The sequence below is a fragment of the Cnephaeus nilssonii genome (assembly GCF_951640355.1).
Source record: "Cnephaeus nilssonii genome assembly, chromosome: 12".
Lineage (NCBI taxonomy): Eukaryota > Metazoa > Chordata > Mammalia > Chiroptera > Vespertilionidae > Cnephaeus > Cnephaeus nilssonii.
This window is the reverse complement of record NC_137083.1, coordinates 45,912,799-45,939,517: the sequence shown is the minus strand read 5'-3', so window position 1 is coordinate 45,939,517 and position 26,719 is coordinate 45,912,799. Positions and strand designations below refer to the sequence as shown.

Genomic DNA, 26,719 nt, shown 5'->3' with positions numbered 1-26,719 from the left:
TCCCAGAAAGGTTTAAAGTGTTCAGCAGTAAAGTACTCAGTGAATGGTACAGTAGGCCCCCTTTAACTGAGGTTTGCTTTCCACAGTTTCAGTTACCCACCGTTGTAAAATATTAAATGGGAAATTCCCCAAATAAACAATAGATAAGGTTTAAATTGCACACTGTCCTGAGTAGCGTGATGAAATCTCGCGCCATTGGGCTCCATCTCACCGGCAGTGTAAGCCGCTCTTTGCCTTGCGTATCCATGCTTTCTGGAGGCACAAAGCTGTAAGATAGTGTAAGAGAGAGACCACATTCGCATAACATTTTTCTCACGTTATAGTTGTCCTATTTTATTATTAGTTATCCTTGTTCATCTCTTATTGTACCTCATTTGTAAATTAAATGTTATTTGTATGTATGAATAGGAAAAAACACAATACACTATGTGTAGGGTTCTGTATGATCTGTGGTTTCAGGCATTCACTGGGGGTCTTGGGATATAACCACTGAGGATAAAGGGGATACTGTAGTTATACTCATGATTGTTTTTAAAAAATATTAATTACTACGAATGGGGAAAACCTTGGAAGACGTTTAGTTGTTGATGGGCAGGAACTAGAAATAGGGTAGATGGTGGAGATGGAAGGGGAGAGACTTACTAACCTACACTCTAACAGTTTCTCATCAGATTTTGAGTGGAATGAATATGTGCCTTATTCATTGCTGATTGGCTATAAAAATAACGCCAACAAGCACACTTAATGATCACTGCTGGTTTTCCAGTGCCTTTGAAATATTTTCCAAGGTGGACTTGAATGAGTGGCTCTCTGATTCTCTGCTGAGGAACTCTCAAGACAAACGTGAACTCCCCTGTTGCTCTGAGCCTCAGCCCCGTCAGTCTCCATCACGTGGCCTGCGTGCGTGCTACTGCTGCAGAAGCAGAACTGAGATGGAGGTGGGGCTCTGTTACTTATGCCTGGAATATGCCCCTTGACAGGGATTGCATTAGGAGTGCCACCTGGTTTATGCAACTTTGGGAAGATCATTTAGCTTTTCTGAGCAGATGATAGAATTTTCCCTTCTTAGTTCTCAGGATTGTTGTAATATAGGAAATAAAGAGAAATAAGACTTAGGAGAATAATAATAAATCGTTGAAAATTATGATTTTTGGGTTGTCAAGAAGATCCCATGAGGTAATGTACATGAGCTTTATAAAACGTAAAGCTTTGTATCCTTTTGCTTTCACATTGCACTATCTAATTTTGCAAAATTAAAAAAAAATTGGAGGCTCTTTGAATAGATTTATTTTGGATAGGATACAATTTCTAGACTTCATCTTTGTTGATTAATGGTTAGTTTACTAACTAAACCATGCAACTTCTGAGTCTAATGTGTCTCCCAGGCTTTTGTAGTTAAATGTGAGATACTTTTAAATCTGAACTGTGCTTTTCCTGGAAACATTTCATGCTCTGCTTTCATTTAATCAACATTACGGACCCTAATGTATAGTTTTGGAACGATGAATTTAGATTTTGAATTGTGATGTACAAAAATATGATTATAGATATAAGAATTTGTTATCCTAGTTCCACCTTTTTAATTTCCAAGGTTACTTATTATCACAGAAAATACACCATTAGTATATTTAAAAGTAATGGATTTGTATTGTTCATGTGATTTCCCTTGGAGAGTTCTGTAGTTCAGGTATAATGGCTGTAAACATCTTATTTCTTCTTTCCCCCTGTTGATTTTTTTCTTTCTTATCCTGGCAGGGAAGCCAGAAAGAACAAAGATGTCATGGGTGCATATATTTGTGATCATAAGCGAGATATATTCCACAGACTGTGGATGGAAGGATTTCGTAGTCAGTCAGTGGGTAGACGTGGTCTATTTCTGCCACCGGGAACTCAATGGCTGTGATTTTTCACTGAGAAACATGCAAAGACTTCTGATAAAAGAAGTTAGAAGGGACCAGAACAGGGAGCCATCAATTGTTTGTTCACTACCCAGGACATATTTGAGGTGGTAAAGACAGAGATTTGTTTTGCCAGTTCATTTGCAAAGGGCTGTTTGCCATTTTCTTGTGGAAATGCATATTTATATTTGTTAAGGAGCATAACGTAGATGAGTTGTGGTGTGACAAAACTATTGTGCTGGGTTAGCATTTAGGTCTAAAATATTAATTAAATGAATTTAATATGCCCACAGACTTGCACAGAAGAAATGATAGCAAGATGGCTCTTTGAGTAGTGGGGAATGCCCACCGAGTCGGGAATGTCAGGCAGTTGCCAGAACTAAAAATTTACTGGGTTTTTAGAAATAGCATAGTTTTTGTTGGTAATTAGCTTGCTATGTAACTGTGTATGTGTTACTTAAGTTATAAGGAAACTAAAACTTGCAAATGTTAATTGATTATTGCCATTATTTGCTAGATTCATAGTCAATTTCAACTATTATCATTCTTATCTTAGAATTTATTTAGGATATGTTTTGCTAAAATCACAAAATAAAAGTCCCTTTTCTGAATAATTACTAATACGGATATTTCTATAATGATATTCTTTTTTTTTTTTAATGTATTTTATTGATTTTTCACAGAGAGGAAGGGAGAGGGATAGAGAGCCAGAAACATCGATCAGCTGCCTCCTGCACACCCCCCACTGGGGATGTGCCCACAACCAAGGCATATGCCCTTGACCGGAATCGAACCTGGGACCCCTCAGTCCGCAGACCGACGCTCCATCCACTGAGCCAAACTGGTCAGGGCTCTATAATGATATTCTTAAGTCACACAAAATGGCATATAAATTTTCTACACATATAGTGTTATCACTAAAAAGCTACATATTGATAAGGAAAAATTGATATGTGGTTTTTCTGAAATGTGAAAATTTCAGAAAAATCACTGTACTGTGGTATGCTAGGACAGGGTCTGTCAAACAGTTTTCTGTAAAGGGCAGAGAGTAAATGTGGGTTTTGTTTTCTGTTGCAACTGGCCTACTCTGCTAGTGCAGTGCAAAAGCAGCCAGAGGCAGCTGGTGAACAAAAGACCACACGTGTGTTCCAATAAAAACTTACTTGCCAAAACAGACCTGTGCACAGTAGTTTGTGGATGCTCCCATAACATATGCTCTCCAAGTTAAGGCTCTGCATGGTATAAAATGACAAACAATAGATTTTTAAAAAATGTTTTTTATTGATTTTTTAGAGAGAGAGGAAGGGAGAGGGATAGAGAGATAGAAACATCTGTGAGAGAGAAATTTCATCGATCGGCTGCCTCCTGGACACCCCCTATTGGGGATGGAGCCCGCGACCCTGGCCTGTGCCCTGACCGAGAAACGAACCAGTGACCTCTTGGTTCTTGGGTCCATGCTCAAGTACTGAGCCACACTGGACGGGCCAATAGATTTTTTAAAAACTGAATTTATTGGAGTGACATTGGTTCACAAAACCAAACTGGTTTCAAGTGTACAACTTAATAAAACATCATCTGCATACCGCATTGTACCCCCATCACCCCAAACAAAATCTCTTTCCACCCCATTATTCCCCGCTTTTGACCACCTCCCCATAGTCTCTACCCGCCTTGCCTTCTGGCTCTCACGGTACTGTTGTCTGTGTCTGTGTTATGTATATATATGTTTTTTGGCTAACCACCTCACCTTCCCTCATCCACTCCCCCAACCCCCTTCAATCTGATAGCTGTCAGTCTATTTCATGTATTAATGCATCTGTTTCTGTTTTTTATTTATTATTTAAAAATATGTTTTTATTAATTTGAGAGAGAGAGGAAGGGAGTGGGGGAAAGAGAGAGAGAGAGAGAAACATTGATGAGAGAGAAACACTGATCAGCTGCCTCCTGCAAGGGACTGGGGATTGAGTCTATAACGTGGGCATGTGCCCTAACTGGGAATCAAACCAGCGACCTCTTGGTGCATGGGACGACGCTCAACCAGGGCCTCTGTTTCTATTTTGTTCATCAGTTTATTTTGTTCATTAGATTCTACACATAAGTGAGATTATATGGTATTTGTCTTTCTCTGATTGGCTTGTTTCACTGAGCATCATAATCTGGTCCATCCATGCTGTTTTTTCTTCTGTTAATCCTCACCCATGGATATTTTTTCCATAGTTTTTTTTTTTTCTAACTCTATACAACATGCCTGTAAGAACATGAGGTGTTCCATGGGGTGATTCCACCAGGGTGCCCAGCAAGTCCATATAGCTGGTCCCTGTGAGGTGCCACTCCTCAGTGTCTGCTAGGAACCGACCAGGAGGGCCACAGACTGCCTTGTTGCTGTAGACAATGTTGGGTCAGGCATTCCTGGGCTAGATCAGCTCTTTCTGGCTCAGTGCTGTCCATAGGCATATTCCTGTCTGCAGACAGGATGTGTGAGGTAGGTAGGTAGGTAGGTAGTTTGGATGTTGGAGTCAGTCCACATGGTGATAACTCCCTTAAGCCACTGATCCCTGGAAAAAGTCTTGCAGGTGCCAAGGTGATGACTAGAAATACCCAAGGCCTGGAGAGGCCTGGGGTACCGCTCCACCCTCTCATTGGGGTGATGATGGTCTCCCTCTTTGTACCCCTCCTCTACCACTTGAGGCCTCTCATTTGATAGATTTTGGATAATAATTTTGGTTTTAGCGTAGTGGATGTTGACCACAAGGGGTTTTAATGTTTCTAGTGATGACAGGCAAGTAAGTGAATTTGTGAGAACTGGACATTATTACAGGCAGGGCTGACCCTGATGACAGGAAAAATAATCTCTAGCTCTGGTCTAGAATAAACTCCAAAGTCAGTGTATAGATAACTTCAGTATTTAAATAAGCCAGGAGGACTTGTGCACGCCAGGCAGTTTACTCTTGTGGCTTCTCCTGTGTTATTTCCTGTGCACTTGAAGGCCACTCAAGTATCATTTCGAGCATTACTCCTTCAGGGCACTTACTTAGCCGACTTTGATCTCTCTTTTTTAATCTACAATATTTGTATGTAAATTTCAAACCTTAAAAGACTGTCCCAGAGTGGCATCCAACAGATCTTATAGCCTGAGGAACTAAAACTATTTCTTGAGAGAATGATGCAACTGAAGATAAATCTCCAAGTGTCTTCCGCTGGCTACAGGTTTTATGATCAACCCAGGCTGTTGTGAAGAGACCTAAAAATCAATGCCTCTGATTCCTAACGAGATCCTTAATGCTCAGCACGACGACAGGCAGCATGAAATCGAACACTGACAACTGGACCCAGCACAAATATTTTTACTATGCATTTCAATTTAAACAGGTATCAAGCCCATTACGGATTTATAGGGTTTAGACTATTCTGCTCAAGCCTCGGATAATATGCGCTCTTCAGAAATCTCAGTTTAGTACAGAGGAACTTGGTCCAATAGTCAAGCCTCTTGCAAGACTGTAATAAATCATCTTTGCAACCATAAGCATGTACAGTTGACTGGTTACCACTGCTCCACAGACTCACCCCCACCTGGTAGAATTTTAATTCCCTCAGTAAAATTGATTTCACCAGTTCTGCACATTATTCTCCCTGTCTTCCATTTAGCACGTTAGTTTGCTGACAGTAGAGTACACAGCACTTAGCAGCTGGTTTGTGGAACCATCAGTCAGGAAATTGTATGATAAATAGGAGGTAGCTAGGTTTAGTGGCACTTCCTTCTGCTTCAGCAGTTTTAACTGGAGTTTGGAAAAGTCATCATGTGGTGTTTTGTCAAGGGCCAGAACAGGAGATGGCTGCGGTGCCGTGACTTATTACACATACACTTGAGTTATGATGCGCCACAGCTGCGCTGCTCATGTGTAAATAATAAACCATGAGGTGGATAATTATGGTGGCTGCTGGCGACGTGGGCCTGCTCTTGTCATATGGGTTTTTTTGGACAGTTTCTTGGGCCCGTGATGGAGTATGCGGCTGATCTTCCAGATAGAAACGACAGACCAAGATGCAAGGGAAGCATTCAGGGTGTGAGGATCAGGCTTTTTTCTGTCTTTCTTCTTCTTTTTCTTAGGCTTATTGTTATGTGATACGAAAGGACGTCCCCATTCTGCGTTTTACTCTTTGTTTATCCTGTTACGTTATGGCCAAGCAGGTCTTTACTTGGATGAGGTGTTCCATTGCATTTTTGCAGAAAGTGGGTTAAGAGGTGTCATTCCCACCGATAAATGACATAAAGTAAATTGTTTGAGTAGATTTTATCAGTCCAGGAGAAGTTATTTTAAACTAAATCAAGAGGGAAATAAATAGAAACAGTAAAATTCTTAAACCTAAAGCCAGAGGCCTTTGGCCAAGTCAGATCATAACCATAACTTTTTGTTGTTTACTTAACCAAATTCCAGAATGCAGAATTCATAAATTTCCTTGGGACATAAGTAAAGACTGTGCAAACAATGCTGTAAGATGCATCACAGACTTTCAGTCAGAATTAACTTTTATACTCACAAAACACACTCAACAGTGAGAAATGACTGCAGTAATTGTTTTATATTTTCCTCTCAGGTGCTTTTACAGTGCTTGGTCATTTTCTCTTTCATCCTGAAAAAAGGAAAGAGGGTAGGACAGAGATGTTGAAATAAAATCCCGTTAGAATAATTTCTCAAAATTAAAAGATGGAAATGCCTTTTAAATATCCATGATAGTATTGTAAGATTTCCTTGGGGTATACACTCTTGATTTTATAGGAATAACAGGTTTGTCTTCACTCCTATGCACATAATCCCTGTAAATTTATTATAAATACTCATATAACAGATAATGACTGTAAGTTCCTGCATCTATGAGGCATATATTGAATGTGGAACTAATTCACACATTTTGAGCCCTGTGTATTTGAAAAATATGGCCCTAGCTGGTTTGGTTTAGTGGATAGAGCTTCGGCCTGCAGACTGAAGGGTCCCGGGTTCCATTCTGGTCAAGGGCACATGCCCAGGTTGCAGGCTCGATCCCCAGTAGGGGATGTGCAGGAGGCAGCCGATCAATGATTCTCTCTCATCATTGATGTTTCTGTCTCTCTCTCCCTCTCCCTTCCTCTCTGAAGTCAATAAAAATGTATTTTAAAAACAAGAGAAAAATGTGGATTTGTGCTTTGTCATAATGCACATAGAGAAAGTCAGGTACAGCTTAATACCCACTTATTTGGTGGAGAGAATTTAATCAGGCTGAACACAGCCAAGAGCGAAGAAACAAGGAAATAAAAATATATTCCAACTCTTGACATAATTGTCACAATTTACCTCAAAACGGCCGTATAAAATGGTACAGGGGAGAAGCCTTTCGGAGGTGGGTTAGACCTTATGAATGCTTATTTTACACACAGTTCTAGCAGGTTTATTCCCTGATTTCCAAGAGCAGATGGCATGTGTTAAGTTTGAAGTCTGCTGGAGGCAAGCGTGTCCTCCTCAGCGGCTGCTGAAAGGAAAGGAAGAGGAAGAGCCGTCTCCTGGCCATGCACCTGACCCCAGACTGGAATCGGATTCACTTGGGCCTGTTTCCAAATGTAAAATCGGGAAACATTCACTGAGCGGGATGTGTCAGACTTTCCAGCTAGTGGTAAAGATTGCTCCACTTCATATTACATTGTTTTCAGAAGGATGAATGATTTTTATTGAAAATGGTTAAATAAAGTAGGACATTCTGCTCTGAGTTATGTGGAGCGCGGCCTGTGACAACCGTGGTGGATAAACTTTTAAACTTGGCCGACCAACTACCCAGATTTCCCTGACCAAACACCCAACTCCGACACCTGTTAATAGTAAGTCCTCAGTGGTGCATGTAAAATAGGATTGCTTTTTTTCATATGAACTCTATAAAATGTGTAACGTGTGGGATACGTGATCGGGTGGTTAGCATAGCCCTCACCGTAGAATCCCAGCATTGTTGCACATCCTAATATCACAGCAGCAATGATAGGACCACACCAAGATGGTTCCTTTCCTTCCCCGAATCACCCCTTTATCTGACAAGCAGCACAAAATACCGCGAGTAATTGACATTTTCAGTACAATGGTCTTTTTCCAGCCACCAAAGTTTCCTAGGTTCTAAATCTGGTGGAATCTCCCACATTGAATTCTATCTATGCTATGTTAATAGTTTTTCACTCGTTTTTTTTTGTTTGTTTGTTTGTTTTTTTTTCTTCTCATAACCATACTGTTAGATTTCCAAAGGAAGGGCAAAGTCCAAAACAAGGGAAGTAAGACATAATTTTATTTACTTATTTTTGTAAACTTTATCTTTCAGTGACAGTTTCTATTTAGTATTATTTTGTATTAGATTGAGGTGTCTAGCATAGTTATTAGATAATCATATCCTTTACAAAGCGATCGCCCCAATATTTCAAGTACCCACCTGGCACCATACACAGTTATTACAATATTATTGACTATATTCCTTCTCTATGCTGTACTTGACATCCCTATGAGCATCTTGTAACTACCAATTTGCAGTTCTTAAACCCTTCACCTTTTCCACCCAGACCCCCAAACCCTCTCCCCTCTGGTAACCATCAGTCTGTTCTCTGCATTTATGAGTCTGTTTCTATTTTATGTGTTGATTTCATATGAAGGTATTTTAATGTCATAAAAAAAAAGAAGAAAAAAAAGAAATAAGCCAGACAGAGAAAGTCAGATCTCACATGATTTTACTTACATATGGAATCTAAAGAACAAAATAAATTAACAAAATAGAAAATATATCCTTTTAAAAAGTTTGTTAGGTTAATATTCTAAAAGATGCTTGTTGAAGATTTAGAAAAGAGAAATGTATGGGAAGGAAAATGAGAACCACCTGAATTCACCACACAGGCACTCATACTAGCCCTCCCCTGGGACTTACGGAGCTCCTTGGGGGTGGAGGGAGGAGGGTGAGGTACTGGTTACACCCTTTTCTGTGTTTGGCACAGCACCATCACCCAACACACACACTCCGCCCTCAGGGTTCTGTGTTGCTTCTTGCAACCATCATTTGGAATTGCCTGTACCACCTGCTACCCTCAGGTCTAGGCAGATCTTCAGATTTGTGGAAGTGGCTCAAAGCCCTTTGGAGGCACATTGATGTACACAGCAATTCCTGGGAGTGTTGCCAGTTCACGGGCAGCAGCAGCGTGATGGCTGTGTGCAGGCCCCACTGCGTGTGGAAGGCGCTATTGAAGAACAAGTCGGGCTTGTTTGGTGTAACATCAGGCTTATATAAAGCCCAGGAGGCACACCTCCAGGTTTTGAAGTTCTTTATTTTGCTTCTTGAAACTTGGTAAAAACTGGAGTGTCAGTTACAAAATATCCCCCACGGTTCTAATGATAAAATGTAGCAAAATTCCAGTTTTTGCAGTGAATCGCTATTTAGGGGGGAAAAAGTACTTCCAGATTTGTCAGGCATTAGCATAGATTACTACAAGTAAGTGGGAGTAGAGGACCTATTGTTAAGTGTGCACACAGGAACCCAGGAAACGGTGAACCCCAAGCCTGAGCAGAACAAGATGGGAGGCTGGTCTGGAGCCAAGGTGAAAGTTAGGGCCGAAAGGTAGGAAGCCCTCAGTTTGCCCCAAACCACCCACTGTAAGTCTGAGGGGGTCAGCTCCTCTCCTGCAGCAAGGCCAGGTAGCATTTCTGCCACCAACCTATGGATTTGCTGCCCCAGTGTCAGGACTGTGGAGGCATAACCCAGGCCAAGAAAGGGAGCATGCATTTAAATTACAAAAATGTGTGTAATGTTTTTATGGTATGTGGTGATTGTGTGTAGGGGTGTGGGGGTATGTGTTGTGTATGTGGTGTATCTGTGGTGTGTGTGGAAGTGGGATGGATGGGGGGACATGTATTGTGTGTGGTGTGGAATGTGGGGTTTGTGTGGGGGTATGTGTTGTGTATGTGGTGCGTTGTATGTGTATATGAGATGTGTCTGTGTGGTATGCATGCATGGTGTATGTGTGGTATGTGCCGTTTGTGTGGGGGTATGTTGTGTGTGATATATGTATGTGGGGTGCTGTGTGTATGCCATGGATTCCAGCAGGGACTTTAGAATAGACTCCTTCCCTTAAAAAGCATCATGGGTATAGGATAAATGAAACTAATATTTATATTTCATTTTGGCCTAAAATTCACTTGACAAAGTAGTTTGAAATAAATAAGTGTCTCGTAATCTGTTTCCTTTGATTCAGTGGCCCAGTCTTTCCGTTCTGGCCAGCCTTCCTCCAGGGTAGGCTCGGCTGCTTTTCCTTCCTGCTTTCCTCTGTAGGCTTTGGTTCATTCATAGGCTCTGCTTTCTCAGCTGCAGGTGGTAGTGACTTGGTCATACTTCTGCATTATGGAGCCTCATAATGCACTTTAAAGAGTTCTCCCACAAAGTCTTAAAGGAGGCTCAGCATACATCATGAAGACAGCACAGCTGCATTGCTTCATGGGTTGGAATTCTGTTCCAAAGTGTTCTTTTCATATAGGTCGGACTTTCTTTTTCAGACCCTCCTCACCTGTTTCCTGCATTCCACCCTCCTGTGCCAATCGATGCCAGACATCATGAGGGGCGTTACCATTATGATCCGTCTCCGATTCCTCCACTGCATGTGTAAGTATTAAAACCGTACCCAGTAATGAAACAGAACAAAATACCAGCTTCTACTCTCTCTGGACCTTTCGTTTTCAGCATGGCTATTGGGCGTGAAAGATGTGATAGACGTATAGGGTTTACTTTTGAAATATAGCAAGCCTATCTATTCCTGGACCCACTGAGACGAATCTCAATGTGTCCTGAAAAATGCCCGTCGTACTACATACTAGGTAGCGGGCAAGTAATTCCTATCTAGTTTGGTGATGTGTGTTCTGTGGGCTGTAAATACTAAATTAAAACGTAGAGGACTAATGGAGGATACCACACAGAATATGTATTTGGTTGAGAATGCCTTTTAAGTTTTTCGTGCTAAACTTTCTGTTATGTGAAAGTCTTGTCCCAGAGATCACATGAATCGTAATGAAATTTCTATGGTAAATTTCATAGCCCCTGTGGTGTGTATACCAATAGTCACTTGATTGATGGGAATGTCACCCAAACAAAATGGCAAATGTGATTGAGCACATGGTTTACACAAAGATAAAAGGAAAGAATGGTGGTGATAACATACATTAGAAAAGGAAGAAGAAAATCTTGTGGAAATAAATATTATCTTACTCAGTTTGGGGGAAAAGAAATAGTAGACTTACAAACTAAAATGTATGTGCGTATGTGTGTGTGTTGTATGTATTGTGTATGTATGTGTTTTTAGTACTGTCCAGATAACTAGAACCATGTTCTGGGAAGGGCTGCCCTTTAGAAATGGATACATACACGCAGACATACACACACATTTAGTTATATGTAATCACCCTTCATTCTGAGACAGTAAAGTTAGAAAAGCACAAATAATACTTTGAAGAATAATGCTGGTTATTTAGATGGTAGATTGCATCTCCCTGGCTATTAGTTACAGCTGTGTAATTACATATATGCCAAAGAAAAATGAGGTTGTTTTAAAACAAGTCCTCCTCTGTGAACAGAATTAATTGATATTAACAACCCTAACTATGTGCCCAAGTACACATATAATATTTTACCAACTGCTTTTTGGATCCGTCCTCCATTGCTAAATTGTAATTTCAGAGCAGATTTGCCTGGAGGTAAGTAATAAATCTGTGTTGCAGACTTCTATAAGCATTATAGGAGAAGTGAGTATTTATAGAGAGAAAACACAGAAACTTGTGACTTTTTTCTCACTTTTCACTGGAACATAAGCATTTCCAGGGTTCTGAAGCTTGCTAGATATACACTCAAATAAAACCAAGCAGCCAATTTAAAATGCCCTTACAAAGGGAAGGAAATTCCAAATTCAGGCTTAAACCTGCAGTGTAATTCACCCGTTACACAGAGGCTTTGCATGGCTGATTCTCCCAGACTCTACAGTCTCTGCAGTGATGTAGTAATTTAAATCAGATTTTCTGTGGAATTTCGGAGTTTTTTTCACTCTTTCAAAATCATGTTATAGAAAAATTTAAAAACACGAGTCTATGTGATTGAATGAACTGGTTCCTCTGGGTCCATTATGGCTTGCCTTGTAATTAAATCCAAATATGAATTTATCAATAAAATCCCAGGTATGGGTTCTTTGGCAGAATATAACAATAGCAAGCCCTCAGATAGTCCACACTCTGTGCCCTGGGCCCCGATTGCTGCGCCTACAGTGTTAGCTCGCTAGTGATAAAAACACCACACGATAACTTAGGTTGAGTTTGGAAAATCCTGGGGGACGGGGTTGCATTTCAGATATGACTGGTGAACGGGGATTTTTACAGATGTTAGTACTTCCTTCTTTTCCAGCCAAGCTTTAGGATACTTTAGCAGCAGTTGGCTAAATTGTCCTCCAAAGGTTCATAACGTAAGGCAGACAACTAATACTGAGCCTCAAAGGAGAAGACCTGGAAGGTTCTGAGAGGAAATGTCCGCACTGGGAGCGAAACGCGTGGGGGGAGCCTGGGTCTCTGGCCTCCTGGCAGGGTCCTGGGTGGAGACACTGAGTTTACGAAGTAGGCTCTGGGACGCTAGTGCCAACCACACCTCTGTGCCTCTATTATACGACATTGTCTCTGCTTGGCCCTCAGTGGCCTTCTGGCTCTGCATGGCAAGGGCCTGCTTAAACTCCCCACCCTTTGCTGGCTGTTCCTCACAGCACCTCGTGTGTGCCTTTCTTGTAGCGCGGAGCCTCTTGCCTGGTCAGTTATTGTGTAGTGGTCACTGTCCCTGTTAGTTTTGTGGGCTCCGCCAGGTACTTTGTAAAAGGTGCTCAGGAGACACCCACGCTGTCCATTCAGGGAAACAGCGGATGAGCAGTCGCAGATCTTGAATCGGATTCTTGAAGTTCAAAATGCGTGCTGTAGAATTATCCTATATAATAAAAGGGTAATATGCAAATCGACCGAACAGCGGAACGACCGGTTGCTATGATGTGCACTGACCACCAGGGGGCAGCTCCTGTGTTGAGCGCCTGCCCCCTGGTGGTCAGTGCACTCCCTCAGAGGGAGTGCCGCCCATGGGGAACGGGCCTAAGCTGTCAGTCGGACATCCCCCAAGGGCTCCCAAACTGCAAAAGGGCGCAGGCCGGGCTGAGGGACCCTCCCCCACCTCAAGTGCACGAATGTCGTGCACCGGGCCTCTAGTATTATAGAAAACGAGACCGGGTGAGCTTACTATAAGCTGTTAGAATAAATATTTGTAATTATAAGAAGACAAAATTTGCGAGTATTCTCATTATTTTGTACACAGAATTGTTCTTCTGGTGCCAACTTTAAAATGTCAATTATAAGTCTTGAAGACAGGGTTTGTGTTGCTGATTGAAATGCTCGCAGACCTCTGTTAGGAGGGATGGCAGGCCCTGCAATAATTATGCTATCATATATTATCATTAAAGATTCTATTGAAAGAGGTTTATAAATTGCTCTTATTTTTAGATAAACCACCCTATATTAAGGCATCAGCGATACTGTGCAGAATTAAATTAAAATCTCATAAAGTGAAATATGTTCTGTATTAGCTGTTTGACACTTAATTTGCCTCTGAATGAGTCGAGGAAATCACAAATTAACCTGCCTTTGTTTTTTCAACCATGGCTTATTAGGTGTTAGAACAACTGCAGTTACAGCCTAATAATGGCCATCAAGCCTTATAAATATGTGCAGAAATATGTCAGTTTGTATTAAAGAACCCAGTGTGTTAAATGGAATGTCTTTAGATTACTCTACTTACTCTCAGTGTTATTTCACCATTTATGGTGAGGCAGTGTAGATAAGCGTATAGAGTCTTAATTTTTTTTTTCAAATACAGTACTGACAATAATATTAGAATTTATTGGTATTTCCTTTCTCAACTAAAATCATGAATTTAGACTAAGAATTTATAAGTAGGACATGGAGTATTATCTTTCCCTGAGTTGTCACATAAAGATTGTCACATAAAATGTACAATTCCTGCATTATGTTTATTTAATTTAAGTGGTTTGAAAATTAGGATACACTGGATATGAAGAACTTTCTCTTTTTTTTTTTTGGAAAATTCTCCACTCAATTCACCAGGACTTATGCTCTCTCAAATTACTTGCTTTTGACCACAGATTTGATGCTTTATTAAGCCACATAGAAAAAAAATACCAGTGTTTTAGAAAAAATCTTAGTGAATACATTTTATTATATTACTGAGATTATTTGGAGCATAGACAGAAAACGAATCAAATTCACATAGTCAAAGCAGTCACTTTATGTGAATATTTACTTCTTTGCCTGCTCTGTATACCATACTTTGTTTTGTTTATACCAGGGCTTTTCCTTGCAGAATTCCAGGAGGCAGTATTGTATTTTATGGGAATGGATGATGCTGTAGGCTAGAAATTACTATTTGTTTTAAAAAATTATTTGGAAATTTAGGCAGTTGGAATATTATATCCCCTCCCCCAGAATACAGATTTATTTTCAAATGACTGCTTTCACACTAATAAAGAAAGTGTTCTTTCTTTTGCATTTTGAGTGTGTGTTTTTTAAAACATACTGTTAGTACTCATGTAAGCATGCTTCTTTTAATGCATTTGTAGAAACACCAAAATAAAGTTTTAAATTCGACATTCATTTGGGATTTTTTTCTTGGGGTTAAAATATTTTATCTACAACCTTTTGACTTAAACTTTTCGTATTTATGGACCAATATGAATTGAATTTCAGCCTGTCCATTTTCTTCATCTGAGCTCTGCAATTCATTTTCCAAAGCAGATTCCTTAGTTACTGATCCATTACAGACATTCAAGCCCCACAGACCTCACCAGGTGAGCTGAGGGCTGCCCTCGTCTCAGGCTGTGGATGTGAAGAGCACCGCACCCCAAGTTGCATCCAAAGCCAGCACCCACAGGCGGCTGTCGCATGTCACCATCCACTCTACTAATTCACTGTGGAAAACCAGCCTCGTCGTTTCTCTCTCGGGGGAATGAGCGCTCATATTCTGTTCTACTTGGCGGCTCCTTTTCCTCTTAGTTGAGTCAATGTGGCTCTTTCCAAGGCTGCCTGACTCACTGACATTATTCCACCGAAGTAAGAGCTGTTCTCCCTACTAAAAGCCGTTCACATCCTGGCGCCTGGGGAGAGGGCTCAGTACACGGAAGGTCATTAATATTAGCAGTGAAATAGAGCGCATTGGAACTGGTAAGGCTTCTCCCCCATGATTATGGCTGCCTTTCAGAAATGAGAGCAGGGAGATGAGTGGCAATTTTGGAGCATGAATAAATACATTTTTTTTTCCAGAGAGAAAAAGCTCTAAGAAAAGATGTATCATTATGGTAAAAGCTCAGAGAGAGAAAGGGTAAGTAGATAGCCAGGGCTACTACTCGGTTCTCACCCTCTTTTTTTCCCTCCCTCCCTGAATTCAGCATCTTCCATGTACTAGGTACTGTGATTTTGGGAGCTCATATAATATATATTAAAAAATAGCCTTCAATCTAGGCCCTTACTTAAAACTTTGTGATGGTCCCATAATGCATAATAGTGATTTCATTCTTTCCATTCCCAGAAAGCCTCCAGTAACATGCAGAGGTGAGCAGAACCTTCTATGTGTATTTGGGGGCATAACGAGTTTGACATATTTTAATAGTGCAACTTAAAATTAACAAAGGAAATTTCTTTCCCCCCCCTCCAGTGTTTGTGCTCTGCCATAAACATTATTAAGGCTGGTATAGTGTAAGGCTGGTATAGTGTAATGATATATCAGATTACATCGAATACTGTAACCGAACACTGTGTAAACCCATCTCCCCCTACCCCTTCCTCAAAAAAAGAAAAGAATGAACTAGATTATAATTATATCTCTTGAGGGCAATGACAAGACTGTATTTCTTTGCATTTACTAGGCCAAGTCCATGTCTTACACATAGTAGTTCCTAAATAAATATTATTTTCAGTGATGATAATGGGCTATTGTTTCTTAGGCTACTGCAGGAGGACCGTCATCATCTTATTTGTTGCTTACTTTTGTTAGAATGTGTCCTCTTATGCCAACAAAGCTAGCAGACTTAATACTCAAAATCAAAAGCTTGATTACTACTTAAAATAATATTAAAGGTCAGATACAATCCACTGGCAAATATTAAATCAGTTACTGAACATAAAGTAGGGTACTATTTAATGTACATCTATTGCTGCTCTCCATGCCCTTCACATGGAAATAGAATAGATGAAAATAGCAATCTTGAATGGACAACTTAAGAAGAATAACAGAATTTCAAAGATAAGGGAAAATAAAAATAAACAGACAATTCACCCGAAAAAAGAATAATGACCATAACTGTAATGTGATGTTTTTGAGTACTTAACCATGGTCTGGGCACAGTTTTAGAGACTTCACATAATTATGTAGCAGTTTCAGCAACCCTGTGATGGAGTTGTTATTACTAACCTCATTTTGAAGAAATGGAGATCCTGATACAGAGAGGTTCCATAGCTTAGGAGTAGATCGTGCATTATTTTAACCCAGACATCAGGTGCTATACTTCTTGCTTTTGACTTTCAAGTTCTGCTCGTGAAAATGAGCATTGCTGACTTTGCTGCTCTGGTTCCTACTTCCTGGGTGAGCACAAAGGATCCTAAAAACACACTAGATGAAGTTTTCTGTGTTGGTGGCTGTCATTATCTTCTGCAAATGTCTAAGGTGTGTATGAGTATGGCAGTGTGGAGAAGAGCTGTAAAAAGCCTTTTGAACGAATAAGCCTTTCTGTAGCCAAGCAATCCGACATACAACCATGTTTGCTGCTGTAGAATTTGTGACACCAAATACCTGGACAATTTACGTAACCAGTTGTTACAGGGAATGGTTTGATAACTTGTGATTCGTCGACTTGGTAGAATATTGAGCAATACTTAATCACATTTGAGACAACCATGTTAAAACATGGGTAAATAGAGATCGGTGATTATAGCCGTTTACTCAGTAGATTGCAAGCTGTGTTGGACTAGATCACAGCGTGCAGCTCCCTAGAACCTTCTTCCCTCAGATACCCATAGCTTGCTCCCTCACTTAATACACTTCCCTACACACAGGTCTCCGTACCTGAGAGGTCTTCTATGAAGAACCATCTAACGAACACGGGTTGGCAAACTATGGCCTATGCACCCTATCCCCCCATGGCCTGTTTTTGTTAGTGAAGTTTTATTGGAACGCAGTGATTGCCACTTGTTCACTACTGTCCACGGCAGCCTTAGCAATCAAGGGCAGAGTAGCTGACACACAGAGAATATGGCCCCCAACGCCTAAAGTGTTTGCCATCCCCTAACCTAAGGTAACACCCCCTTTCCAGCCTGCTCTTTATTGCCCTTACTCTGCTTTATTTTTCTTTCTGATAAGCAATTGCCTTTTTATTTTTATTATACTTTCTACTTTTAAGCTCTCTTACTATTATTTCCCAGCATTTTCATTGCATATTATATCAGCTCGAAAAAAGAACATGTCTTATTTTGGTTATTGCTTCTCGTGATAAACTGAAAAAAGTGTAAGTCCTGCTTACTTTTTAAGAACCACCTTAGATGATTTACATCCCTAGTTTGCCGTGCAAGTATGCAAATGTGGGTGAGATACAATTTCTAAACTTCAAACATTGTAATGAGCTGGCCACATTGATCCGGATCAAGCTATACACACTTTATTTTGCAATAAGAAACATGCAATAAATCAGACTCAAAGGACATAATGCTTATTTCTATTTTGCAATATTTCTAATGACTGAAATAATGAATTTGGTCACCGGTTGCAGATAAAGAAGGCCCTAATTACAGTGCACACTCGGAGTCTGAGCGCCAGTTTCTTGGCTAAAATTTCAGTGTTCTTTGTGCAGCGCTCAGAGTCGGGCCGGGAGCAGATAGTGACTGAAGGTATTCAGGGGCACTGAGCCGGAAGCCGTGGGCTCTATAGAGCCTGCTGTCAAACCTGTTGCGGGTGCCTGGGAGGTACTGGCCTGTAACAGACTTTTTTCTTTGAGTACAATGCTTCCACTCATGGTAAGCCTGGCTTCAGAGAAAGCAGGAGTTTACTGCCATCATTTTTATTTATTTTTCAAAATATGTGTTTGGAAAAAAATTGAACTTTAACAGAATTTGCCCCAACGGGGAGATACTTTCAGGTTGGTTTATGTGATGACTGCCACCCAAGCGAAGCTGCCTGCAGCTCATCTTATGTGGCCAGCTCTCCTTCACTTAGGTAACAGAGCCCGCTTTTTCCACCTAAACAAAGACATGCCATTTCCTATAGCCGCACAGCATGCCGAGTTCATTTCAGACCTTTCCCCAGGGGAACAAAGGCCAGGGACTCAGGCCTGCCTGTCATTCATTCCTGTTTGTTGTTGCATCCCTACCCCTGCCCACAGTGAAATTCATACATCAAAAAATAAAATCCCAGCAGATTTGTTTCTAGGAAACTGCCTGCTTACTTTTTGAATCCTAAGTAACATATTAGCTAGAGTTTTGCATCTCTGGTGATCCAGAAACTAAGTACAATCAAAGGAAATAGCAGGAGGAAGGTCGGTTTTGAAAGCCATCCTCTCAGTCCTAAGGTAGGGATGTTTTTGCAGAATATTTCTCGCTAACTGTATTGAAAGGATATTTGGAAAGAAATCTTGACCATTTTTAGTTTTGTTGTGATCTTTGCAAAAGAAATACCAGAACAATAATGGGCATCAGTATATTGCAGTTGGATAAAATTTAACAAGTTAAATGGCTTATGGGTCCTTTGTTTATCTCCTGTAATTCCTATCGGAATTGGTGGCATTGCATCAATTTTCTTATAGCTCTGATGCTCAAAAACATCATGTATAATGCTGTATCTGTATACTGTACCTCTGCCTCTCACTGTACCTCTGCCTCTCTTCTTTCTCTTTACACCACACACACACACACACACACACACACACACACACACACACACACACACACTGTGTACTCACAAAGTAGGGAGAAAAGAATACAGAGAAAAGTAAGAAGGGGAGGTCAGGAACTGCCTTAAGGCATGAAAGAGCATTTCCAGTAATGAGCAAAACAAATACAGGTCTGTAACCTAAAGCTGTACATTTTTCTAAAAGCCAATCACCTAATACTGTGAGTCATGCCTCATCTCACATGTTTATAAGTTATAGATATTTAAAACCTTCTCATACAGCTACAGAGAGATTACAGATCCATTACAAAGTGCTCAGTTGGGACCACTATATGCAATAGGAAGCTTAGACTCTGTCCAAAGATCTAAATTAATCCCAGAATGAGTTCTGTGTACAGTTGCGATCTTTTAAAGGTTTGCCAGTGAGAGTCCTTCAGTGCTAGTCATACCTGCAAACTGTTCCCAGAGAGCCTATGGGCCCCAGTCACCCCCAGGTAATAAGAACTCTGCCTACGGTCAGTTACCTTAATTCAGAGCATTAAGAGATCACTGGGTTTAGCGTATGTATGCTACCACCTGGGAATGAGTTAGGCTAATGACTTTCAACTCATATGCCACAAGAAATATGCAATATCTGACTATTTAGTCAGGGGCACTGACTTACCTTAGATTTTCAAATTAAAAAAAAATGACAACAACTTGGCCGGTATAGCTCAGTGGTTGAGCATTCACCCATGAGCCAAGAGGTCCTGGTTTGATTCCTGGTCAGGGCACATGCCCAGGTTGCAGGCTGGATCCCCAGTAGGGGACGTGTGGAGGTAGCCAGTGAATGATTCTCTCTCAGCATTGATGTTTCTGTCCCTATCTCCCTCTTCATGAAATTAATTTAAAAAAAATTTACCCAATCTTTCTAAAAAAAGGACAATAGCCAACACAATAGTAGTCCGGTGTGAATGAATCAAAATTAGACCTATTTTTTGTCAGATCGGCAAAAAATAGAACATATTCATTGTTGTGCCGCAGAATTTTAGTAATCAATTTATGTGTCATAAAATGAGAAAGGTTGAAAATCGCTGAGTTATAAGTACATTCAGATAATATCCAAATATTGCCTAGTTCATCTGAAGTGAACAGTGTCTCTTTTATACGGGGGAGTGGGGGAGAGAGAGGCACTGGCAGTTTAAAGATCTGCCTCATTTGCAAAACAAATCACCACACCCTGTTGCTTGGATATGATTTACATTTTTAAAACAGAATCCCAAGAAAGCATTCCTAGTTTACTAAAATGCTTCTTGCCTCTATTCAAAGCAATGTCTGGCTCCTCTACAGAACAGAATCCCTATATTCCCAGTCTGCATTGCTTTCAACTTAAACTACGCACACCAGTGAAAGTTTTCAGAAACAAATTCAAAATTGTGTAAATCATTAGCAAAGGCAATCAGACCTGTAAAGGGGACTCTGATTTTAAAAGGTTTTTCATATTGTAGTGGCCTGGGATACAACAGATTAATATTAGAATTATATTGAACTAGAGGCCCGGTGCACAAAATTCGTGCACAGGGGGTGTGTCCCTCAGCCCAGCCTGCACCCTCTCCAATCTAGGACCCCTCGAGCGCAGTCGGACATCCCTCTCACAATCCAGGACTGCTGGCTCTGAACTGCTTGCCTGCCTGCCTTCCTGATTGCCCCTAACTGCTTCTGCCTGCCAGCCTGATCACCCCCTAACTACTCCACTGCCAGCCTGATTGAAGCCTACCTGCTCCTCTGCCAGCCTGATTGCCTCTAACTGCCCTCCCCTGCAGACCTGGGTCCCCCCCCCCCCAACTTCTCTCCCCTGCAGGCCTGGGTCCCCCCCCCCCCCGCCCAACTGCCCTTCCCTGCAGGCCAGGTCACCCAAAACTGCCCTCCTCTGCTGGCCTGGTCCCTCCCAACTGCCCTCCCCTGCTGGCCTGATCACCCACAACTACCCTTTCTTGCAGGCCTGGTCCCTCCCAACTGCCCTCCCCTGCTGGCCATCTTGTGGCAGCCATCTTGTGTGTTGGAGTGACGGTCAATTTGCATATTACTCTTTTATCAGATAGAATTATATTAATGTTTGCATTACCTAACATGTTGGGGCTTTTAATTTAAATTAAGTATTTGATGTCTTCATTATTATTAATACTAGTGGCCTGGTACACGGTTTCGTGCACATTGAAAGGAAATTAATTAGAAGAAATATTTTAATATCACTATTCGCCCTTTCTCTATAATAGAAATGTCAACCAAATTCACAATCGACAATGACAGATCGAGACACACATGTGCGATTAGCGCCAGTGAGAGCTTTATATGTATCATGCATGTGCAAGTCAATGTTTATTTTTAAATTGCAGTGTGCATCATATGTACCGGCTGGTTGATGGGTCAGATGGTTGGGCGGATGGACAATCTGTCACTTAGCCTTTTATATATATATAGATATAACATTAAAATGTATGCACATACACCACTCACTTCTGTCCATGTTCCTTGTGGTAATCTCAGCCTGCCCGTGGATGGGTTAATAAGTTTGCATGATCTTCTTTCTTAACTGAAGTGAGGGGAAAAGAAGGTCAGCACAAAGCATTGTAATCTTGTTTGAATGCTCAAAATATGGTGACCTCAGATTTTGGATTTCAGGACTGCGGGATAAATGTAGATACTGGATTGAGAGGAGTCCAAGTCAGTATTCCACTGGGAATCGGGCAATTGTGATGTGAGGGTTGAAAGCAGATGTCCCACCTCTTGCATTAAGCTCTACGGAGGGCTTCCCTCCTGGTTGAGAATGTCACGTGATAATTATGAGAGAGAATTTGCAGAGTGTAAGTGATTGAGCATTCCACAAGTCTTAGGTGGATGGCAGGCTGTGTGCATCTGACTTGAGTATTTGTTTCTTTTACTTGCAACTGATCTGAAGAACGCTGAGCAGATACATTATCCCTTATTTAGTTGGGTTAACTTCTCCACCATTCCCGACCTCTTCACCTGGGCAGACAGAGCACTTTTTAGTTATTTCGGTTATTGTTTCTCTGTTTGTTGGGAGGAGGGAGGTGTGTGGAAGTTGAATTGGGAGGAATGAAAAGCAGAAGGCGGCCTCCCCCCGCCCCAGTGCATAGAGAGAAACATCCTTTCAGGTCGTTTGGCTTTGCAAGGGTGTCCTTGATGAGGCCTTTGTCTGAGGCCCCGTGAAGTCTCCCTGTACTCAGTTTTCTAAAAGGCTATTGGTCCTACTTTGTTTTCTTTGTTGAACTGTTTATTTTGCTTTCTTCCCATGAGGTTCCCTGGCCTTCCTCTGACAACACTTTTCTGCATGAATTACATTCCTCGGAGGCAAGGTCTCCAGGTTCTTGCAGTCCATCTGATTCCGGCGTGTCTGATTAGTCCCCAGATTCATCCTGCTGTGGGTCTCTGTCAAGCCACGTGCTTGCTAAGTTTCCCTAACATGGAGACCTAAAGACCGTTTGTAACCTCATTAGTGAGAGGGCAGTGCTTCATTCCAGGTGAATAAGTTAGCTGCTATTGAATCATCACTACCTTTAAAATCACTGAAGGCACCACCAGTCATTTGGTTTCCTTTCAACATGAGGAAGGCTAGTGAAGGAGGGGAGGTCAGGTTATTATACCTATGCCCACTTCACTGACATAACCACCTGTGTAGGGTGGGGCAGGAGACCACTAGCTCCATGTAAGTTAAATTTACATTCAGAAGGAATTTTATAATAATTTGCACAAAATGCATTCCCATCTGTGTAGAAATCATCAACAGCAATAATGAAAAGTATTCAGATATCTTAATCATAGCCATCCCATTTTCTTGTAAATATGTTTTTATCTATAGTACTGTTTATGACTGAGACAGAGATGAACAATTAAACTCGGAAACCTATTAAATAAAGATGAAATATTTGATTCTTTGATAAACTACACCTTCATTACAGGTATTGGTAAGACATGTGAGGCCACTAGACAAAATGTAGTTGTTCTAAGGGCAAAATTCTGTAAGGGATCTGTTCACCTGTTTGTACCCATTTTTTAATACATGAGGACCAGTAGGTGGGGTGTACTGTGCTCACTGGATGCCTGCATCTATTGATAGTGTGCCTGGAAGTAGTTTTGACATGGAACTTCCCAAAAGAGGACCAAAGAGTTTGTTAGAAATGATTGAACACGAAATCAGTGGTGAAAATTACGTGCTGATGAAATACCTTTTTCTACATAGAAACTTTTCCTAAAAGAAGTGATAAGGCCCAAGCAGTGATGATGGTTTCTTGAGATCCTCCTGTTTTCTTGCTGGACCTATTTTGAACTGGCCTCTTGGCATCCGATTGTTGTGAGCCTGGGGCCACAGACTTCCTGTGAGGGCCTCCTGGCCAGTGTTCCCTTGGGCAAATAAATGCATTCCCTCTGTGGAGTCAAGGTGCTTTCTCACACAAGGAGGATTTGCCTAGAAGATGGGAGTTAAGCCTCCTTTGGCCAGAAGAGGCACTTCCTTCTTGGAGTGGGCTCTGAACAAGATCGCCCAGGGAGCTGAAGCACAGCTGCAGGGATACTTCCTGTGAACACAATGGACCATCCTCAGGAGTAGGACTGGATTGCAGCTTTGCTGAATAATCACCCCTGAGCATACTCCCTTCCCACTCAAGATATAGTTACGTTAGCCAATGTTAATGCTTTTTCCCCCGGGTTTCAACGTGTCATTCCAGAAAATTCAAACATAAGTCTATTGGCACATCGTTTCTGATGAGCCTCTTAAAGCCACTTCCTACCTAAGCTGTTTTTGTCACAGATGTGGGCCTCGGACAGTTCCATTCTCAGCTCGGCCACAAATTAACTGGATCCTAACGCTTTCCCTGGCCTCTCTGGACCTCCTTGTTTTCATCCTTGAAATGAAGTAGTCAGATAGAATGATATGACTTTAAGATTTCGTAACATTGCACGGGTATGGGAAAGTTTAGGTTTGCTCTTTGTATTTTTCTCCTGTGTATGGATACTTTGAAGAGGAGTCCGTGAAACACTGTGGCCCTACTACATGCATGCCCATGTGCCATTTTCCCTTCTGTCCCCTCTTTCCATATATGAAGATGTGCATCCCTCCCTCATTCTTCCTCAGACTTCCCAAGTCAGGCTTTGCACATCCCTCCTTAGCCACCGGTGCATGGAGCTGCCGGGCACTATCCGTGCCATTTCACTGTCGCTCACATAGGTTCTCACTGGAGTGGAAGGTAACTGGAAAACCAGATCATCTGTTCTATTAACAGCATCAATAATGCTAAAATACAATATTTAAGCATATGCAGATTTTTGTATTTGGTTCAAGATAATTTTCCTTTGTGTTTAAAATTACAGGCTGAGTTTGAATCCAGCTTAGGCATTTCCTATCAGATGACTTACTCTGTCCAAGCCTATTTCATTATTCAATCCCATTTTATATCATGAATTCAAAGAATGAGCATATAGATAGCACTTAGCACAATCTGTCATATCATAGGTATTTGATAAATGGCCGAATTACCTAATATGTATTTATTATATTACCATATTTAAGTCATCTGTTTTAAGTTGTGTATCTCTTTTCACCTTTTAACATCTCTGAAATTGGAATGTATCTCACCATCTGTAGTGTTTTATGATTACTGTTGGTGAAGTGGCAGCTATGGGGAAGTTTCAGGTATCTCTCAATAAAATTATTTTGCTGATATTTCCCTTTGTGTGCAAGTACTTTGGTGATAATATGATATAACCTATGTCTGAATAAAGTCTAAGATAGTTTTAAAAATCAGTATCAAGTAAAAATTGAAAGCGATAAGGAAGTATTGGCATTCTTAGTGGTACCTAAAATAATGGTGCATTTTTTTAGGTCAGTAGCATCTTAGCTTTGATGAAATACAGTATATAGCATATGGATTGTGTAGGTGTAGGTGTGTAATCAGCAACAACAAAAAAAATGTTTCACTGTCAAGTTTTCCTCCCAAGGGCCAACCCACTTTTTCTAAATATTATAGTAATGGACCTCGTTGCAGGACTGTAAAGTTAAAAGGTATTACGAATGTTTTCAAAAATGCTGTTTTTGCCTAAATCATAAAGAAATAGAAAAGGAGGACAACTTCAGTCTGGAACAGTATAAAGAAGGGAAGCATGTGTTGTGTGCTGGCTCGGTTGGTGTATTTGTGCAGATGCATAGCACAGGCTCTCAGAGGGTAAGACTTCATGATTAATGGTGTTTATTCTTGACAGAAGCCTCCTTTATTTATCTGCAATACAGTTTAGCGATTTTATCAGGCACCTGAATGAAAAATATTCAGTCATACCAATATTGCAGTGTAAATTGAGTAGAGTCACTTTTTATTATATCTTTCCGCCTTATCATCTGCACAGTAATTTTCTAGCAGAGGTTTGATATGGAAAGGCTGGATTTAGCTGTACTTGACACAAAGCCTCTTCAATTTCCCCTAAAAGTTCAGGCTGCTCTTGGAAGTGTGTATGTGTGTGTGTGTGTACACGTGCATGTGTGTGCGTGTCTGTGTGTGTATATAATATATAAACCCTCTCTCTTATCCAAGCAATTTCGGGATTTGAAAGAATGAAGATAAAATGCACAAACCTGGATGGGAGAAATGTTGTTAATATAAAAACGTCTAATAGCTCTGAACTCACTGGTCAAAGCTTCTTTAGTGCTTAAGCTGTAGCTTAGTACTGAGCCTTCTGCATGGCTACATAGCCCCACTTTCTTCTAAACAATTGCCATCCAAATCTAATCAGCATAAAGCCAGACACTTTCCTTTCTTCTGGGAGTAATATCAAAGTTGGAGTTCAGATGGCCCGGGGGAATCATCAGTCGCTATAATGATGGCAATGCCATTTAAGAAAGAGGGGAAAAGAGATCTCAGTTGTAGGATACTCAAGTAAGGTGTCACTAAATTTTAAGCAAACTTTATTCAAGGAACAGAATTTATAACATTAATTGTCAACATGAACCAGTGGGAAAGAGGGCCAAATGGTTTGAGTCGTAGAAAACATTGGATTTTAGGCCTAAACGGGCTTTAAACCTAGTTGGTGAAAAGGAGATCATCTTGTCCAAATCCTTACATTTTACAGATGAGCAATGTGAAGCCCAAAAAAGTGCTTCCAGTAAGTCTGTGGTCTCATGCCCAGGCTCTCCAATGGGAATACGAGCAAGTAGTTCCCTGGTCCGTCATTTAGACGTTTCCTGTCTGTGAAATCTGTCCTTAGTGGGCTCAGAAGACTCGCTTTCTCATGAAGGAGGGGTGCAGTAGGAGACTTTGTGGCCAGACTCCGCCAGTCTTCCGAGGTGCTCTTCTCTGGGCTCAGGACAAAGTTCTCTGAAGCCATGATAACAAGAACTGTAAGAAAATGATCTCATTCCTTGGAAGTTAATGCTTCTCTTCTATTGAATAATGTTGACAACTTTTTCCTCAGTGCATTAGATATACTCCTTTTCCATATTTAATTTATTTTTGAAAAGTTTGACACCCTCAAAGGGGTTTAAATTCTGGAATATTGACAAGTGTGTCTCGGATAGAGAGTCTTCGTTTACATGTAGGGGAGACCTATAAGTTCTAGTTCCACTTGAATCTAAAGAGACGGCTACTTAGAAAGGGCCGCTATTTTCACCTTTACTAGGAATGGGCCCCTAGCAAACCTTGGTGATTTTATTCTAGAGGAGGGCTATTTAGATAATTGCTAATAGTTAGATAGTTAATAATAGTTCCTTGATGGACATCATTATTATCACTTTTTAAAATTTTGATTTAAAGAATGAGGGAAAACATGAGTCA

The 26,719-nt window shown here is 40.9% G+C and overlaps 1 protein-coding gene across 3 annotated transcripts in view; it reads left to right on the top strand.

Moving 5' to 3' along the window:
* GLI3 (GLI family zinc finger 3) overlaps window positions 1–26,719 on the top strand; it is a 274,024-nt gene that overhangs the window by 143,777 nt on the left and 103,528 nt on the right. For all 3 annotated transcript variants that reach the window (XM_079785986.1, XM_079785988.1, XM_079785987.1), the window contains exon 4: window positions 10,442–10,547. In XM_079785986.1, the coding sequence (XP_079642112.1) occupies window positions 10,442–10,547 (106 nt within the window). The remainder of the gene's footprint in view (window positions 1–10,441; window positions 10,548–26,719) is intronic.